The sequence below is a fragment of the Cucumis sativus genome, chromosome 5, assembly GCF_000004075.3.
Source record: "Cucumis sativus cultivar 9930 chromosome 5, Cucumber_9930_V3, whole genome shotgun sequence".
In the NCBI taxonomy this organism is placed as follows: domain Eukaryota; kingdom Viridiplantae; phylum Streptophyta; class Magnoliopsida; order Cucurbitales; family Cucurbitaceae; genus Cucumis; species Cucumis sativus.
In genome coordinates this window covers 469,190-489,039 of record NC_026659.2, presented here as the reverse complement: position 1 = coordinate 489,039, position 19,850 = coordinate 469,190, and the positions used below count along the sequence as shown (strand labels likewise).

General features: G+C 33.0%; 3 protein-coding genes across 5 annotated transcripts; 1 reads left to right on the top strand and 2 right to left on the bottom strand.

The window, feature by feature from the left end:
- Nucleotides 1-3,635: 3,635 nt before the first annotated feature.
- Nucleotides 3,636-7,097, bottom strand: LOC101214650 (F-box protein At5g52880). Of its 3 annotated transcripts, none has more exons than XR_004216446.1 (6): nucleotides 6,770-7,097; nucleotides 5,879-6,033; nucleotides 5,694-5,781; nucleotides 5,354-5,525; nucleotides 4,866-5,005; nucleotides 3,636-3,980 (listed from the first exon to the last, which is right to left on the bottom strand). XR_004216446.1 is itself a non-coding variant. In XM_031885051.1 (6 exons), exons 1-6 carry the CDS (start codon nucleotides 6,952-6,954, stop codon nucleotides 3,849-3,851), a joined length of 876 nt encoding a protein of 291 aa, XP_031740911.1. In that variant the 5' UTR covers nucleotides 6,955-7,089; the 3' UTR covers nucleotides 3,636-3,848. The 3 variants fall into 3 exon arrangements, 2 of the variants coding, with proteins under 2 accessions (XP_031740911.1, XP_011654641.1); XM_031885051.1 differs by having other exon boundaries at nucleotides 5,350-5,525; nucleotides 6,770-7,089; XM_011656339.2 differs by having other exon boundaries at nucleotides 5,350-5,525; nucleotides 5,879-6,054; nucleotides 6,770-6,906.
- Nucleotides 7,098-7,265: 168 nt separating this feature from the next.
- Nucleotides 7,266-9,253, top strand: LOC101217376 (RNA-binding protein pno1). Its single transcript, XM_004145860.3, has 2 exons — nucleotides 7,266-7,512; nucleotides 8,333-9,253. Exon 2 carries the CDS (start codon nucleotides 8,357-8,359, stop codon nucleotides 9,029-9,031), a length of 675 nt encoding a protein of 224 aa, XP_004145908.1. The 5' UTR covers nucleotides 7,266-7,512; nucleotides 8,333-8,356; the 3' UTR covers nucleotides 9,032-9,253.
- Nucleotides 9,254-9,762: 509 nt separating this feature from the next.
- On the bottom strand, nucleotides 9,763-17,331 carry LOC101216426 (peroxisomal biogenesis factor 6). The gene is made up of 16 exons (XM_004145856.3): nucleotides 16,502-17,331; nucleotides 15,405-15,526; nucleotides 15,212-15,300; nucleotides 15,098-15,133; nucleotides 14,793-14,886; nucleotides 14,469-14,511; nucleotides 14,255-14,355; nucleotides 13,929-13,993; nucleotides 13,336-13,832; nucleotides 13,116-13,203; nucleotides 12,897-13,025; nucleotides 11,752-12,320; nucleotides 11,269-11,404; nucleotides 11,115-11,183; nucleotides 10,727-11,008; nucleotides 9,763-10,401 (listed from the first exon to the last, which is right to left on the bottom strand). Exons 1-16 carry the CDS (start codon nucleotides 16,717-16,719, stop codon nucleotides 10,288-10,290), a joined length of 2,652 nt encoding a protein of 883 aa, XP_004145904.3. The 5' UTR covers nucleotides 16,720-17,331; the 3' UTR covers nucleotides 9,763-10,287.
- Nucleotides 17,332-19,850: the final 2,519 nt, after the last annotated feature.

Genomic DNA, 19,850 nt, shown 5'->3' with positions numbered 1-19,850 from the left:
AAAAAAAAAAAAAGGAAAAACTGTAACTGTGCATGGGGTCAGAAAATTAGGGTTTTATATTTATAGAGAAAGTGATGCCATTGAGAGGTCACTGAGGAAAGTTAAGTTTTTTCTGAGGAAAACTCTCTTTGTTTCAATAACTTTTGACATATAAAAAAGACACTTCTCTCTCTCTCTCTCTCTCTCTCAGTACTCTCTCTTTGCTCTGCTTTTCTCTTTCTCTTTTTGATTTTTGGCAAAGGAAAAGCAAATAAAGAAATGGCAGGTGAGGATATATATATATATCTTACTCAATTTATTTTCTGAAGGATATTTATGAGGAAAACAATGGCCCTCCCTATAAAAAGCTTTGACCTTACTATCAACAAATGAGTATAGCTCCACTCACCCATTTTTTTCAAAACAAGAAAACAAATTAACCTCTTAATCTTCTCTATGTTTATCATTAATCTAACACCTTTTAAACCTTGAAGTTGATATTAACCTATGTGAGTATAACTTAACGATTAAGACAAAAAAAACCCTCCTTTTAAATTATAAATACAAAGTTTGAGTTCTATATTAATTCCTAATAATTTTCTATAATGGAAAGGTTTATATATGAGTTGAGAGAATTGCAGTTAACGTTCTTAAAAAGAGAAAGAAAAAGTTATCATTTAACATAAATATGAGATTAATTAAAAGATTTGATTACTTAACATAATCAAGCATGCTCCAATATATGTTATAAGACTTAATGAAGTGATTTTTTTAACATGCATGTCTTTGAAATTTCAGTCAGATTGCTCTTGATGGAGTTCTTAAATTTGCAAAATTGAATACAAAAATTCACTGGTTGATATGATATATAATGTTATTCAAAGCTTAAAAGAACGAAAAAAGTGCCCGATATTATCATCCATTCAATTTTTTCATAGGTTAGAGTTTGCATTATAACTAACGAGATCAACTTAGTTCAATTGACATTTAAGTGTTTTAGTAATTACAAGGTCTTGTGGTTTGAATTCTCCTCCTTTCAATTGTTGTACTTAGAAATTTTTTGAAGCCAAAGATCTTTTCGTAGCATCTTGGTCTGAAGCATGATGAAAGTATTATGTTAATCTAGCTAAGATATTTAGATTGACCAACCTAATCTTTCCTCACTCGTATATTAATTGAGAACATTTTTTCTTGCTTGATAACATTTTCAAATGATATATAGTGTACCAACTTATGCACACATATACGAAGAGAATAATGAATTTGAAGTTACTATAAATGTATCTATCTAATGGATGTATATATATTTGAGTACAAGCTATTGAATCCCTCCTAATTTTCTCTCCATTACATTATCAAATTAAACCAGTTTTGTTTACTAAAAAAAGAGAATAAAGAAAAGCCAATTTTGTCAATGAAAATGTAAATGTGCAATAAATTGCATTCACATAATTATTTTGAATTTTCTCTTCCCCTCGTATCATCAATCATATTTTCTCATAGTTGATGCCTTAACCACCATACAAGTTTGGTTGCCTTGTCTATTTTATGTTGACTCTCTCATCAAGTTAATTAGCTCCATTGGAAAATATTAGGGTTTTGACTTCAGAATAATATTGGAACACACACATATATATATGTGTATATATCAATGTCTACACACATTTTTCTTCATGATCAAAACCCTTTATTTTAAACAAACACATATATCTTAATAGACATTTCCATGTGCTATCATTAACACTTTGGTGGAAAAGAAAAGATAGGCTAATCTACTACATACCAAATTCGTAACTTTTTTCGTCGATAAAGACAAGTAGAAATGAGAGAATTTGACAATGAATCTAATTAAATATGAAGAGATTCCATTGAGTATCCATTTAATTAATGACAGACTTAATTAATTCAATTTTATCATTAGTATTCTAAAACCCTATTTTAATTAGTGTTGCCAAAGAAGACTTGAATATCAAGAGTTTCAATCTTTCTTTTCTTCCAAAGTGGGGTTGGCTGTTGTTAGCTAGGGGAATGAATGTCTCATTTTCCTTGCTCATTTGAAAATGTTTTCACAAATTGATAGGCTTTTTAACACCATTTTTATCATTTCTTGGAAGAAACCTTTTCGTTTGGTGGGGTTTCTATGTTTTTAAGTGATTAATTGTATGCTTAACATTAAGTGATTACTTTTAAAGTGCTTTTATATATACATATAAACATTACCTTGGAAATTAGGGCCCTTTAAATTCGCTTTTATGTATGAAACCTTATAGTCAAATTCCTTAATGATAAAAGTTCTTGTGTTTGCTAATACTTTTGCACTAAAGTTAAAAACCACACCTTACCCATCTTTATTATTTAGATTTTCTTCTTCTTATAACTTGCTATGATTGTTTATCACACATTAACATTTCTTTAATCAAATAAAAGCAAAAGATTATTGATGGGTTGAAGAAGTTTTGGATAAAATTTAAAAGCATGCTAAACTAATTGTCTCTTTTCAGGGATGTTTGTTTAATTTGGTGGGAATCTTAGGTGCCCATTAGATAAACTCAATTTTTTTTTTGTCTGGTTGATGGGAAATATATATGAGCAATTAAAGGAATTCCCCCCTTTCTTATCCTCCTTAATCCTAAAGTTTTCTGTGAACAATAAATATCACTTTTTAAGACAAGTTTTGTTGATTAAAAGTTAATTTTGTATCTAGAAGGGTATATCTCTATAGTAAATTGATATACATATATATATATATCTCTCGATTGCTCAATATTCTTAACTTACAATTCAAGAGAATCTCAAACTTTTCTTTGACTAAATATGAGATAGAAAAAAACTCAAGACTAAGATTCATTAATCATAATATGTTTATATGAAGAAAGGAAGGATATAGATTATGTGACAGAAAAATAACTCATAACTCATAACTCAAAAATAATCACAACACAACAAGATGCCTAAATCTTAATTTAAATGATTCAAACACACCACTCTATAAGAACTAATATTATTCATAAACAATTAATCAAAACAATTTCTTTAGCTCTTCATTAAAATTGACTAAATTGTTCATTTGTCGTTGACAAAATGCTTCACAAATTAAAGGCTCATGAGAGAATGGATGTCCCCATACACATCTAAAATTAAACTCAGCTTTTGACTTATATATATATATATATATATATATATAATTTCAAATTGGTTTGAATTTTGAAAATATTTTATGAAACTCGTGTGGAAGTAATGTTTTTTTAAGTTACTTGATTTTCAAAAACGTTTCTAAAATTAAGAAGTCGTTTTATGTATTTTAGTCCACTAGTTGAGTTTTATAGCAACTGTGTCCATTTTCTTTCTTAATTATGATTTTCTATATTTTTTTCAAAATTTCCAAAACCGAAAAAAAAAAATCAATACATATTTATAAACTTAATTTTAGAAAATTTAAATAAAAGAAATCAAAGCTAGATTCTTGCTTTCAAAATCCAAGTTTTGAAAAGTGAAAGAATGTTCTGGTTTTTAAATCTGCACTTGCTACCTATTTAAATGTTCATTCGTATAAAATAAAAGTCTTTTAAAGAAATGGTTAGAAAAACAAATACAATTTTAAAAAACTAAAAATAATTCGTATCTCTTAGTTCGTTATTTTAGAGGTAACATTTTGCTTTGCTCGAACCCCCTTTCCTTAGTAGAATTTTTGTGGGCTTGATTTGTTGTATACTCTCCAGTTCATTCGTTCTCAATGATATTGGTAAATATATTTACAATCTAAGCTGTTAACAAGATAGACGAGGCAACTTCTTTACAGTTGTTAAAATATTACTATCTCGTCAAAGACAAAAAGTTAAAAGATTCAAATCTGCACCTTTAGGATAGGATCAGTTCGCTCCACTGCTGCCTAAGTACTTTGGAAGAGCCCAAAACTCAGAAATCACATCTTCATCTGAATCAGTTTCACTATCTGAAGAATAAATCAATTCTGACGCTCCATTTAACACATATTCAACAACCTAAAAGAAGGAGACACATCATCGTCAGTTCGAAAGCAAAACCCAAAAATGTTTCAGTTTGTTTGATTACTTTATCATTTGATTGTTTCATTTATGGATTTTGGTCATCAGATGGTCCATTCTGTTGTCCAAAACACTCTTATTCATTCAAAAGTTGCAATATTAGCCTTTCAAAATCACCCTTTTTAGATTATGAACCAAAAAATAGGATTTGGAACAATATAACAATCCAAATTTCATTGTTGGTCACCTTCGTCACATCATTCCCATCCCAACCAAATTTCATATAAAATTCTTACGGGTAAAGATATCTATATCTAGTCAAGTGTCATTTTTGAAATGTTTATGAAACATCGTGGGTAATATTGAAACTTTTAAACAAATATGGTTTTTTCTTTATTTATAAAAAAGCAAAATTAAAGAACATTTTTTGACAACTTAACCAACACTGGTTTCAGCATCTAGTTTAAATTTTTCTTGAACTGATAGGCCAATTCAGAATCAGTTTTTAGACAATGAAATGACTCCAATCAATCTTACTTAAAACCCTATACATAAAAAAGCATTCTTGAAAAACTTAAAAAGCAGCTACAAAATCTTTATAGATACTTTCAAAAGAACATGGAAGTGTTTTTCCCCTCTAAAAGAATCAATAGCAAAAAAGCCAATACTACTACCATCAGCCTGAAAAGAAGTCAGTTTCATGAAAAGTGACCATTCAAATAAGCAAAAGCAATTTCAATTCAGTGTGCTGGAGAGAATAGAAAAACTACACTTGCCGTCAGAGAGAAAGATTCATGTAACCAGAATAAGAGAGTAGAGGAGCGAAAGCTGACCAAAAAGACCCTGAAAATGAACTTAGGAAAAAGGGATAGAAAAAAGTACCTGGTTGATTGACAGAGGCTTGATTTGTGTGTTTTTATTTCTACCATGATCATTCGGACATCTCAAGGTACTAAAGGAAACTATTGTGTCACAGTGTTTGCAGTATCCCCTTCCATATGTGTTTCTCCCCAAAGAATTACCTATCATTCCAAACACCATAGTACAAATAATTATTATCAAATCAAAACTATTGATTAAACTTTTTGTTTTATTAAGAATAAAAAAAGTAACAAACCACAGATAAGTAGAATAATACTGAAACTGAAAGATAAAAAGATAAAGGAATACAATAACTCCCACCAACTTTATTTGTAATCAACTGCTACTAACAAATTCATTGGCTATAGACTAATTTGCCTTTGATACCCTAAAAATATTTCTAACTACAAGCTACATGGACGATAGTATTTTTCTTAAATTTAAGTTGATCACTCAATGGCATATATATTATTGTTCAGAAATTAGAGACCGTGTCAATTCTCACCTACATATGCTTTCTTGAATTCCTCTTTCCAATCAACACGAGGTGTGCTACTGCTAGCAAAGCCATCCTCACTGTCTTTATCATTAATGGATTTACTATTGTCATCAGAACAAACAAAAAATGTTGTATACTGCAACTGCCACAGATATTCATCCTCTGCTGCTACATTCCACGACCTTCACATTGATTACATAACGACCATTATCTTAAAGGAAGCAATAGCGTTGGCAATGCTTGTGAACTTTGAGGGGCTAGTAAACTAAGTTGAATAGTTGAATAGGAGAATGGTTAAGGTAATAACAAACTTTGTTGATAGATGAGGAAATATCATGATAGATAATTACCGGCATACTAGCCCAGCTGAAACTAAAGATTGAACATCTATAAAGCGGAAGATGTGGAGAAGAACATCTTGAGGGAGTTGACAAGAACCTAAAGAATTTGTGAGTTAACAATCAGATTGAATTGCAAAACATGAAAAATATGTTCAATTTGATGTATAATAATAGCAAAGAAGCAAATAATTCACCTTTTTCTTCCTGATGTGCTTTAGTACGCCTCTTATGAACAACCATTGCTTTCTTAAATTCTACAATCACTGAATTTCTCTTTTGCTTAGGCAAAGCAGCTTCAACAGCCCGAGCAAGGAGACGTGCAGCAGAAGCAGCAGAGCTCGTCTGCATTCTTTTGTTAAATCAACCACACCTTAATCAGAAAATTTCATATTGGTTTTATATTAAACCTCCCATTTTCTAATAAGCGTTGAGAAAATGTAAACAAATAAGGGGGAGGAAAGAGGAAGAAATTCACAGAAAATACATATTAATATAGAAGTTATGCTCAAATTCAATGCTACAAGATAGAATCGACGGTGTACATAACTTCAAACGAAAAAAGTTGGCTACATCTGCATATTCATCTTTGCTCACCAACTATTCAATAGAACCCTCAAAAGGAAAGCTATTCCATAGATAACGGGACAGATGATCACTCTCCTCCACTAAAGAAACTAAAGACTATACAAGAAGTAGCTAATAAGACAAGCTCATGCCGAAGACAGCAAAATGACAGATGTGACAAATGAATAGTAATATACAAGAATCAACCAAGTACAAACAAAGAATTTAAAAACATTTTCCTAATCAATGAACTGAGCAGAACAATTCCCAAATGGCCAAAATCAAACATTCAAACAATTCACAACATTTCCTAATTAGATTCAAATACGGAAAATCGAAACTAAAAAACTACATGAGTACTCAGCACATAAATTCTAAATCACTGAATTTCTAACCATAACCAAAAGCAACCCAAATCTTCTCTAATCTTTTGATACCCAAAAAAACAAAAAATCAAACGAGTCTATAAAAATGAACAGAAAGAAAAGAAATGGAATGAAGGGAACAAACAGAAGACTTACTCTGGAAGGAGATGAAAGGCGGTGATAATATGTTCGTAAATGAGAGATTGGAGATTCTTGGGAAGTTTAATGAAAGCACCTCTGATTAAGAAGCTTAGCTCCTTACAAGCTAATGGGTAGCTGTAACTCTTCGCCAGAAAATCCATCAGGCAAAGTTTGTGGTATCTCTCTAATGGATTTGACATTCGGAAACGATATGAGCAGCTGAGCTGAAACAATGGAATTGGAAACGGAGAATTGAAGAAGATGAAGCGCAGAGCAGTGGACAGATCGAAGAAGAAGAAATATTGTTGGAAAATTCCAAAGAATTTTTCTCTTTAATCCCTCAAACTTTTATATTTTCGAAAAAAAACCCGGAAATCTAAAGGATTAAAATATTATTTATTGATGTTACCAAATTACTATTTTACCATAGCAGGTTGGCCAATACTCGTCGAAGATTTAGGACAAAATCGTAATTTGCAAAATAAAAATAGAAAATGAAATCACAATCAGAGTTTGCCCTAATTTATGACTTTGATTTCATTCTTCTCCTTCCTCTTCTCTTTGAGATTCAATCCTTCACTTCACCTTCTCGGCTCTGATTCATACTACCTCCACTGCTCCGCCAGCTACTCTCTGCGACTAAATTTTCCGTCCTCACTGAGCGGTGGCTCTCCCATTCAAGCTTTAGCCGATACCTTACTGTGACGCTCCCGTTCTTCTCTCAACTTCTCATCCGCCCTCGTCTCTCACCGTCGCAGGTTTCTACCTCTCGTATTCTTGGGGTTATATAATTTGTTTGGTTTTCGATTCATACTGGGGATTGTTGGTTTTGGGTTCATGATTTCTGCAAGTTTTCTTTTTCTGGGGTGCTATGTTTTTCATTTGATAATCGTTGATTGCTTGACTGGAGTATTGTTGTTATCGTCTGCATTCCAGTTTGATTTGGTATGAAGGCGAATTCATGCCTTATTGGCTGAAAAGTAACGCGGGTAGACTTTTGTTTTTCCTCTTAAATTTGATCCTTTTCAATTTTTTGCTGTACTCTGTTTCTGTGACTTTCTTCCTGTTGATTTGTGACGTGTAGTTTGTTTTTGCTGAATAATTTGTCTCGAATTTCTGCGCTTTTGAAAGGATTTCTGGTGGATTGGGTAATTAGAAGAGCTAGCTTTTGAAGGGTTCTTTTTTTTAAAGTCTTTTTTCAAATCGCAATTGAGTATTGTTTCTTGGGAGGAATACTATTCACCTCATCCTTTCTGCAAGTTGATGTTTTGGGGCGTTCCATTTTCATTTTACAATACATTTTGGTAGACTTCTATATTCTGAGGTTATACGTGTGTGTACTACCTTATTATGAGACCTTTAAAAGGTCAAGGTATAATCTTCTCACTGGGGATTTTATTATAATTTTACTTCGTTTGCTTTTTCCTTTTTTTTTTTTTTTTCTAGGAGGGTGGGGGTGGAGATTTATGCCTTCTATTGTGCTGCCTTTCGTGTTGATGGCTTTCTAATCCATCTAATCTTTCACTCGGATATTGCTCACATATTGTTGTCTAATGGGAGCTATTTGGTTGTTTGCAGGGTGGAACTCAGCAAAATTTCATAATGCAGTCTACTGAAGTTCCCGTTTCCATGGAAGTGGAAACAGTTTCAAGCAAAACAGTAACTGAAATTGGGACCTTGCCGCCAAAACCGCAGTTTGATCCTCTAAAGCCTCATGAGATGAACGATGGCCGAGTTCAGTTCCGAAAGGTATCTGTTCCTCCACATCGATATTCTCCTCTCAAGAAAGCATGGATGGAAATCTACACCCCAATATATGATCAGATGAAAATTGACATCCGTATGAACCTCAAGGCTCGTAAAGTTGAACTGAAAACAAGAGCAGACACACCCGACGTTAGTAACTTGCAAAAGTGTGCAGATTTTGTTCATGCTTTCATGCTTGGTTTTGATGTAATCGATGCCATTGCACTCTTACGAGTGGATGAGCTCTATGTAGAATCTTTTGAGATCAAAGATGTTAAGACGCTTCGAGGTGAGCACTTGTCCCGTGCCATTGGCAGATTGTCTGGTAAAGCTGGTAAAACAAAGTTTGCCATTGAAAACGCTACAAAGACAAGGATAGTTATTGCAGACACCAAGATTCACATATTAGGATCCTTTGCCAACATAAAAATTGCTAGAGATTCTCTTTGCAGCCTCATTTTAGGTTCTCCGGCTGGAAAAGTTTATTCAAAACTTAGAGCAGTTACAGCCAGATTGGCAGAAAGGTTTTGATCTTTTATGATTTTTGCATACCTAGTTATTTGAGGAATAGTGTAACTTTATTTAAATGCTTATGCATTAAAGTTTTGTCCTAGATACCAATTATTAATCAATACACATCGTCACTAAATGAGTATAAGGTGATTGGTATTTAGATTGGTGTGCTGATTGAAGTTACTTGATATCTGTTCTGTTTAAAGCCGGTTAAATAGTGTGTTTATCATTTTGCTTCAATTTATTAGCTTTGCTCAATATCAAGTAGGTTTCCATTTAGATTTTTCTTTAGGTGGGCTTTGTTGCTTGAAATTCAAAACTGCACATGCATGGGTAATACCTCGGCTTGAAGGCTTTTGTACTTGTATTGCGTTGTCTTTTCACTTCTTAATTGGAAAATCTCACATTTATGAAATATTTCTTCACTTGCACAAGTATGTGTGAGGAGGGGGTGTTTAATTTCTTAGAATGGTAGGATTCTTCCAAGCCAAACAAACTATTAATTGCTTTATATTGTTTCTTTACCATACTTGCATATCCTCTATTGGATGTCACTACACACTTTTGCAAGTTTGGATCTTTCAATAAAAACCCTTTGGATCAAACAATAATAACAATTGCAAGTTTTGACTGCTCCATATCATCGTCTCAATTTCTAGTTTTTTTTGTTATTAATGCGAGTGAATGGAGTATTAAGGTGCCAAGCTATGAAATATGAATCTAGGGCTTGACCACTGTTCTGCTTCAAGTTCAACAATATAAGATATCTGTCAAATAATGCATAAAGAATATCTCTAAGAGAAAGCTCAAGTAATTTATGATACAAACTCTACAACCTTTATAGTTTGAATGCATAAGAATTACAGATAAATGATGTACAAATCCTATGGTATGTTCCCCATGGTCCAAAATATATCAAACAAATCTGACTATCTGCTCCATATTTTCATAATACATCTCCCAGCGCCGTGTACTCGAAAACATCGTAATTGAAATCTTTCAATGATACGTGGCAAACGGTTTGAACACTAGCCTAAAGTTCATTCATTACCCTTTCCTTAACCATATGACTCGAAACAAATGACAGATACCACTGGAATGCTACGGCATAATAGGTGATGAACTTGTCCCACATAGGTTGACTCATTGCTAGAATAGATCTTTAATGCTAGAAGAGTTTCCCGAATCTCCTGATTTTGCACCTCATTTCATTTTTTCCAATGACGCTCACATCTGCTTGCTTTTACGTTTTCAAGATAAGATGCTTGGTTCTACTATAAGAAGTATGTAAGTTGTTGCTTTTTTCTTGAACCTCCCTCTCCATACAAATCATTCCATTGCTTCAACTCATTCATAACTGATCCCTCAGAAGCAAAACTTGCAGCAACCTACAATACATCACACATAAAGTTCAAAATTAGCAATTTTTTTTCTTTTGGTTTGGAAATTGATATTTACTCAAAGAAGACGAAGAGATTCCAGGGAAGCTCCCTAATAGAAATGGACTGCTCACATCTTCCCATCTAGATTGTTATTTATTTAACACATACTTCATTAAAAAATGACATTTTCAACATAGAAAGACATCCATGAAATATGGGTTAATCTTCGTGAACAATATATTACAAATAAACTACCTACATGACCCACAAAGAAGTGGGAGTAAATAAAGTCTACTTGCATCTCAATATTAAGGGAAACATAGATATTAACCTGATTTTTGGCCTGCCTCATATCATCCATATTTAGATGCCTCAGAATGATCGCTTGTTTATCTTGTTCTGTCTCTTTTGTACCTGTAACTTCTTCCGAATTATTTTCATTCTCCTTCTTCCCATTCTCGTTCCCGGTCTCATTCTTGGTTTCAGTCTCCTTCTCCTCCTTTTGCTTCTCCTTTTCCATCTCCTCCTCCTTCTCCTTCTCCTTCTCCTTCTCCTTCTGCTTCTCCTTCTCCTTCTGCTTCTCCTTCTCCTTTTTCTCTCTCTGCTTCTTTTCCTATAGCAGAGGAAGTTACAGAAATTTATTTGGAGAATTTTGATTACATAACATTTCATGTTATACAATTAATGATGAGACAGAGGAATAGCTTCAATGAAGTTACCAAATCTTTCAATCTCTCCTGTTGCAAGAGCTCCCGAACAGGCCGATAAGCTGCAGTCACACACAAGTTCTGTTGCCAGAGGTAAAGGTCATGAGCTGATCAATGGAACTAGGCGAATAATTCATGTGGTATCATAAGACATTAGAGGACACACCTTGAGATCACTTCCACTATATCCTTCTGTCATAGTTGCAAGCTCCTTGAAATCAAGATCTTCAGCCTTCTCCTTTGATAGAAGAGTTCTTAATATCAATTCCCTGCTCTCCACTGATGGAAGACCAACCATAATTCTGTTCAACAGAATATATTGAAGGATTAGGAAATGAGTTTCCCATGAAGTATTTGTCAATAATTAGTACTTCTCTAATTCCATTGTAGTGACGAGCTCACCAGATGTAGGCAAAGATAATGTGTTACATTAACCCATGTCCTCACCAAAATTATACAACTCATCAAGAGATCACTTGTGATTATGATTATAAGCAAAGTAGACCATCACTCTAAGATGAGTAATAACCGTTCTAGAACAGTTTTTGTTCTATAGGTTGTACAATAGTCTCCTTGAGTTCTAAGGAAGGGAAAGTGAAAATACTAAATGAGAATAAAACCAGGTTAAGGATAAATGTTGTATTCTTACCGACGTTCAAATCGCCGAATGATTGCTTCATCAAGGTCAAACGGCCTGTTGGTTGCAGCAAGAACTAGTATTCGCTCATCATTCCTAGTCAGGAGTCCATCCCAATGTGACATGAATTCATTTTTAATCTTTCGCATGGCCTCGTGCTCTCCCACTCTAGTCCTTTGGCCGAGCATGCTATCGACTTCGTCGACAAAAATAATTGTAGGTGAGACTTTTGCTGCAAGCGTAAACAATGCACGGACATTCTTCTCATCTTCTCCAAACCATTTAGAAGTAATTGTGGACATTGAAACATTGATGAAACTTGCTCCGGCTTCATTAGCAATGGCCTTTGCCAACATTGTTTTACCCGTTCCAGGAGGGCCGAAAAGCAGGATGCCCCTACAAGGTTTAAGAAGTCCGCCCTTAAAGAGGTCTGGTCGTCGAAGAGGAAGCATGACTAATTCCTGTAAGGACTCTTTGATTTCATCCATAGCACCAATGTCTGCAAATGTGACCCCAATTTCATTTGCAGGGATAACTTCAGGTCTTATACGCTTCTCAAATTCGTTGTCAGGAGGAATTTCCTGTCAAAGTAAAGGAAATATTAAAAGGATGAAAGAAGGAGATAGAACAGGGAAAGTCCCTGCCAACAGTGACCATGTAAACTGAGAATTAAGTGAAAGAATACCCAGGAGTAACAAAGTTGAAACCTCAGTTCCAAACACTAGAAACCAACAAGGACATTATGTTCATAAAATACACATGATTCTTAACCAATGTAATTCGAGTACCAAGAACTCGTAAAATTGGTTATCATTTTGAGGCACGGTCTAGGGACCTATGATTTACAAAAACTTTAGTTGTTGATAACAATAAAATAAAAATGCAATCCATTAGGTAAATAATGAACTTTGTTTAATCACCGATTGATTCATAAGCTTGAGCCGATGGACAAAGGTAAATTTATTATTATCTCAATCTTAACACTCCTCACTTGTGGACTTAGAATATGTAGAAAACTTAACAAGTAGAAATAATAACATTGCGGAGGTTTGACATGATACTTGGTAAATCTCGATTGACTCATTTAAGGTGTTCAAATGTCAGAAATCGAATCAAACATGTTCCAAGTTCCACCTTCACTAAAAACTCCAACTTACAGGTGCTTTTTGTGGAGGCACATTTTCAACATCTTTTTTCACTATGGGAACAGATTTCTCTGCCTCTGTAGCTGGATTTTCAGATTTAGATTCAGTCTTTGCCCCAACAGCTTCGTCCCTTTGGGCTTCCTGCAAAAGTTGCACTTTTCAGAATCACATTGATAAAGATTTACAATGACACGTGCTTTTTGAAGCAAATTTTCGAAAGATAAATCAAACCTTTGATGATTCTGCATTTGTCTCAAGCTTTAGAGTGTCTTTTCCTTCACTATTGCCTTCCTGGAATATACCCAATCCATGGGATAAACTGCTCCAAAACCAAAATTTTATTAGAATATGTTAATAGAGGTCCATTCATGGGGGCTCTATTATTTTCTCTCTTCTTGCTGAGGGGGAGATTGGTTGGGATAGCAATCCTAACTAGGAATTTTGTGCATACCTCTTGGAAGATATCAGAAGTTTTCCATTTCGGTATTCTGGATCCCGGTTGTTCATCAAATGATACGATATCGCCGACACGACAATTTCTTCAATATAATTACTTAGAACCATAGTGTCTGCATGGCAAATTGAACCAAGATCATCACATTCAAGATCATTTGCAGCAAGTACTTCAGCGATGTGATTTTTATTATCTTGGAACTGAATCATCTTCATATCCTCTTCCAATTGAGCTTTCCAGCTGACAAGATGGTTCTCATCTTCAGGGGGTCGAATTTCAACACTATACCGGAATAAATTGGTCAATCTGTCGTCAACATCCCCACAATCATTTTCAACATCAACCATTCGAGAACCAAGGACTAAAATTGATCCTGAGAGCTTGTTCAGAAATCTATGGAACAGATTGTATATCCTCTGTGACTTAAGAAGAAGTCTCTCAACATCTCTCAGATACAAAATTATGGAAGTAGTTTCTGATACCGACACCAGGACCTGTAAGATTCAGACAGTTAGACTAATTTTCAGACCGTTATAAGCTATACTAAAATAAGATTCGTATCAATATCAAACAAATTATAAGTGGATTACCTTATAAAGTGACTGAAGAAAAAGTTTCTCATCAAAGCACCAAGTATTTGTGCGCTTGGCGGAAGCTGAAAAAGAAAATCAGGAATTATGATTCAAGGCTTTTTTAGCTATTATTCCATGTTCTAGTTTTCATCAATACAACAAAATAAGACATAATTGGACTGAAACGAAAAAGAGCAAAATATGCAGTGGTGAAATGGAAATACTGATTTGGTTTGCCAACACTAAAGCAACAAAGTATTAATACATTAGCTTGAATATATGATTGAGCAACAAGGATTAGTTAAATAATTTCATTTCAAATTTATTTGGATTTTGGATTTAACCTGAGTTTGTTGAACCATAGTTTGATGAGATACTACTGATATCAGAAGCAGCAGAAGCATTTCTCCGAAGCTTTGGAAGATTAGATGAGCTATCCGAGCATCTGCAGATAAAAAAAATAAAATCTCAGTTAGAAATTAAAACATAGTGTGCAACTGATGCCTCCAATAAAATTACAGCGTTACTCAATCTCGCAACTAGATAAAGACAAACTACCTCGATTGAATGTCGGTGGTACTGCTTTGCCTTCTGAGATTTCCTGTAAGAGAAAATGGAATGAAAATATGAGGAAAAAAGAGATGATTAATAACTATGAATCTTTTTGTTGAACTTCGAAAGAACAACCATAAAGGGATATTCTGTTGTCCATCTTTATTGATATTACAAATCAATCAGAATAACCTTAAAAACAGCCATTAATTTCTTTTTGTTGATAAGAAATAAAAACACAGAACTCGTATATTTAGATAAGACAGAATAAACTTGTCAAGTGTAGGAGGAACATTTATCTTGGAGAAGGAAAACATATGTTTTTCTTACCCCTAGTATTTCCACTTGTAGGAAGAATTGAAAAGGAACCCCAAACGCTAGACATTCGCTCCAATGTCACCTCAGAGATCGATCTCCTGAATGACTGCAAAAGAAATCCAACATGTTAGGAATAACTGTTTTCCTAGGCCTCCTCAAGCAACATGTCCATGTTTAAGCACTCGCATCAGATTGTGGCTAAATACCTACTAACCTAGTTGAAGTTTTCAGAAATTGCATTCTAAAAACATGACACTTACCTATATTTTAGGAAAATAAAAACATTTTAATCCTCACTGATGGAAATTGGAACTTACAGAATCTTTCTTGGGACAACCGTATTTGCTCTGCATCTGTAGAAAATTTAACAGTGCTGATGTAAGTCACAAAATAAAACCAAAAAGATGAACTTAAATGTGTAGTTAAATTACCTTTAAAGAGAAGTCAGAGACGTCTAACAACAGCAACTTCGACTCAAAGTGATGCGCCAGTGCCTTGGCAAGCATCTGCTGGTAAAGTTCTTTATGAAAGAAAAAAATATACAACCAGATTCCATCATATGCTGTGCCCTGAAAAGTGTTGTTTGCGACAAGGTACTCGAGGTAGAAGCATCATAATTCATACCTGTTGGTCCTGAAAGCAAAATAGCCCGACTAGCTGGTGAAAGATTCCTGGTGTGCTTGGAGATGTCACAGTGCTTCAAATGAACATATGCAGCACTCATCAAAAGGACTCGAGTCCTTTCGCTGTGATTATTATCAAAGAAAGATTAGTTCAAAGAAGAACATGAAAATATGATCAGGTGTGTGAATTCAAGATATAAAACTATAGGTATGTGATGTTGGAAGTGTTGAGGATGAAGTAACCACAGAAAATTCTCACAAACTGGAATTTTCACAATGATGGCCTGATTAAGTTCTGAACAGTGGAAAAGAAAAAGAAAAAAAAACAAGGATTTTTAAATCCCTTGGCACAAAAGCACTTTAAGGTACAAAGATTCTCTTTTCATATTTGGTACAAGGACTTGGCTAAAAGACTGCAAAACCATGAGATTGTTGAAAAAATATGGATAAAAAGAAGGATGAAAGTACAAATAAATTGACAACACAAGTAGATTTTTTCTTGTACTTCTAATGAACTACTTCATTGTATTGATGTACTTCTGCGATTTTTCTTATTGATTACTAAGGATGCAACAAACAGAATACCAATTGTGGTTGACATATTAGTGTACACACATGAAGCATTAAAATTCAAAAGAGTTTCAACAACAGAAGCTCAACACAGACAAAAAGGAATGCTTCAAATTGAATCATGAAAACCCCTAATCAAAATGTTTTACAAATAGGCAAGGCATAGACATAATCTTCTCAAATCTCATCATCCCCTCCTCCATTCACCAAGTATACATGAATCCAATCCTCAGTAAACACCATCCAATAGCACGTTGCGTTTTACCACATAGAATCAAACGAAGTTTAACCATAACCTCCAATTTCTTGGAACCGGTAAGTAACAAAGATTCTATGCTTTGATGGATTATACAAACAGGGTGATATCAAGAAGGAGCCTCAAACAACAACTATCTCAAGGATCAACTGTATAATCAATCTGGCTTAAACCAAAATCAATAAGCAGGAGGAACTTTCCAGCCACCTTGCTGACTAACAAAAAAGGAAAAGATGTTTAAAAGATCAAAGAAGATAGAATCATATCATTACCTTAGATAATAAGGAAACTCAGCAAAAGTTACATTGCTGTTTTTGCCATCAAGCAGCTGCCTGATCAGCTCCTGTTCAATATTTTGGCCTGTAATTTCATCAGAAGAGCCATTTCCTCCAACCCACTTCCCAACAGCTTGTCCAGAGCTCAATCCAAGGCCAACCCCGACTCCAACACCAACACCCAAAGCAGATAGAAAAATGTGCTTCTGTTCCATAACCACCACCAAAAAAAAATACAACACACCCCCAAAACAAAATTTTCCTTTTTCTCCTTTACCCAAACAGATTGAGAAAAACAAAATCTCACGCACAAATCCGATCTTGAATCACCTTCAAACCCAACAACAAACCCACCATGTACTTGCTACCTGATGATGATCCATTGGAAGAAACAGCATAAGAAATTGGGCTGAATATCCCTGAGAAGAGGGAAGAATCGTGGGGATTCAGAAGTGTATTTGCAGCAATAGGGAAAAAGAGAGAGAGAATCAAGGGAATGTGTTGGTGGGATTTTTTTTATTTTTATTTTTATTTTTAAGTTTTGAGGGGAAAAACAGGAGAAAATATTGGATTGTGAATCCGGAGACGACGTTGGTCGGAGGGTGTTGACAGGTTATGAGTTAAGAGAACTATATATAGCATGGGCTGTCCTGCAATGGTGGACGTTAAAAATTTTCCCTTTCCCAATTTACAAAAACCAAAATAAGCAAAAAAGGCTTACTTTGCTAAGCTTCTTTTGACTTCCTTATTGCATTTCATTGCCTTTAATCCCATCCCCTTCACCATCAAAACCCAACCCTGCAACTTTTTCCCCTCCTTTTCCATTTTCCCATTTCCTCCGTTAAAATTTATTCATTTATATACATAAAAAACACTGTTGTTCTTGCTTCTTCTCTCTCTCATTGTGCCTTTTTTTTTCTGTGTCCATAATATATACACATATAATATTTGCCTAGCCTAGCCACCAAGTCTGTGGAAAAAGCAAAAATACAAAATCTATTGGGAACTATACATTGTCCAAAAGATTTACCTTTCTCCATTCATTTCCCCCTAAAAAGTTGAATCTTTTTTGAGCTGCACACACCACAAGTCTATTTTCTTCTTTTCACATTTGCTCATTTCTTTTAATCTTCATGGTTCAACTTATGTTATCATTGTCCTAAGAAAAAACTAATATATGCTAATTCTAAACCTTCTACTTCCAAAATTTCTTTTCCAATGCACAATTTTTACTTTTGCTTCCCGTTCTTCATTTGATTTTATATGGTCAAATTCAAGCATCTTTTAAGACATCATTTTCACTTTAAAAGTTGAGAGTTAGATCTCCCGATCATTTAATCATTGAACTCGAAAAGAAAAAAAAAATGAAATAGAAGATCACATACTGTATCTCTTACATTCTTGATTGTTAAGGTAAGTCATGATAAATTCAAATGTACCAATACAAAGGGATGTGTCATAATGATTAAGAATGGTTTTGAAGTCATATTTTTATATTTCAACTCTTTTTCAACATTTTTGGTATATATTGTGTATACGTTGCTTTTAGGACAAAAAATTCAAAGATTTTAATGAGATGATTTAAACATCACCCCAACTTTTAGTCTAATTTAATAACACAATTAAAATTCAAAATTAGAGTAATACTTTCTTAAAACACAAGAATAAATACATTTGATTTTAATATTATTTTCATCCATAAACTTTTAAATTAGTTATATTTTCTTTAGTACAGAATAATAAGAAGGTTATATATCCCATAGCATAGCATAGGACTACGTAAATTACTCTAAAATTAAAAAATACAATACTATAACATTAGAATTGAAAATAATAATAAATAAATAAATAAAATCATGGAAGTTTGTAAATTAGTCACGTGCCGATCTTAGGGTGGAACCTGCCGCATCTGATCTTTTATATTTCCCTTAAGAAAAATGTTTTCTTTTTGTCTTTTTTTTTTTTTTTATCTTTAAATATTTTACAAAATTTCATATAATTTCTAAGGTAAATTATTTGATTTATTAATAAAAATTAACAAATCTATATTGGTAATTTTTTCTTTGATTTCCATATAACATTTATCAAATAGACATTTGTAATTACATTCCTCTCAAAATATTTTTTTTCTTTAAAAAAAATGAAATGAAAAGATTTAAAATTATTTATACACATAATTTTTTGGTCTAAAGATTATGCCTATTTTTAGGTTATTTCAATTAGGGGTGTTCACGGTTCGGTTTCAAGCTATAACTGCATAATGCAAAAAAAAAATCTCATATGAAACTGAACATAATTGCATGTTTGTGTCAAAACAAATCACATATATAATTGGGTTTCGGTTCTCTTTAAATTCTAGAGATCAAACATCAAATTCGATAAAATTTATCTTTTTGTTTTAAATTTCGAACAATCTTGAGCCACTGAAACATTTGGCTCTATAAAATTTCTCTTAAGGTCAACATATTTAATTGAGTTTTAGAAATAGGAAGAAAAACCTTTAAGAAAATTTCTTTAAATTTTTTTAAATAAAGCTGTTTAGTTCAGTTTTAGAATTGATTTAAAACATTAAATCAAACCGAACCATGTATAAATGATTTTAGTTTAGTTTTAGTTTGATTTTCAAATATTTTATAAATCCACATAATTTGAATGATATGTTTTCACTAATTTTACATTATTATAATTTCAATGATGTTTAGTAATTTTTAATTAAAAATTTTTTGATTCCTTTTTATAGAATATTATTGGTTAATTTGAATGGTGGTGGTCAATATAATCTATCACCACAATGAATCTAAATTTGTGAATCCCAACTTACTATAAAATAGCAAAAATAACAAAAAAAGAAAAAATGATAATAGAAAATAGTAAATTTAAATAGTTTATATTTTTAATTATTTATCATATTTACGGTATGCAAAAAGAAATGTTATGGGCTATAAGTATGAATTATCTTCCGACGCAATTTTCTTAATTATAATAGATTAAAACAACAATTAGCAATCTAATTACATATGAAAATTTCCATTCAACTAACACATCTGTATATATATGTATCTGACATGTCATTCATTTACTAAAGGAGGAAAATGGAAGGATGGCACAAATATATATTGATGGGTAAATTATTGAGATGAATTATTAAAAATGTATTTAAATGAATGATTGAATGGTATTGAATAATGATTGAAGAAAAGATATGGAGCCAAATTTAATAATAATGGTTGAAAATGAAAATTGAACATAGAAATAAAATTTATTTGATTTAATATATTAGCCACTATATTAAATATAAATAACACTGACATTATATTATATACTTTCGGTGGCATGCTATAACACA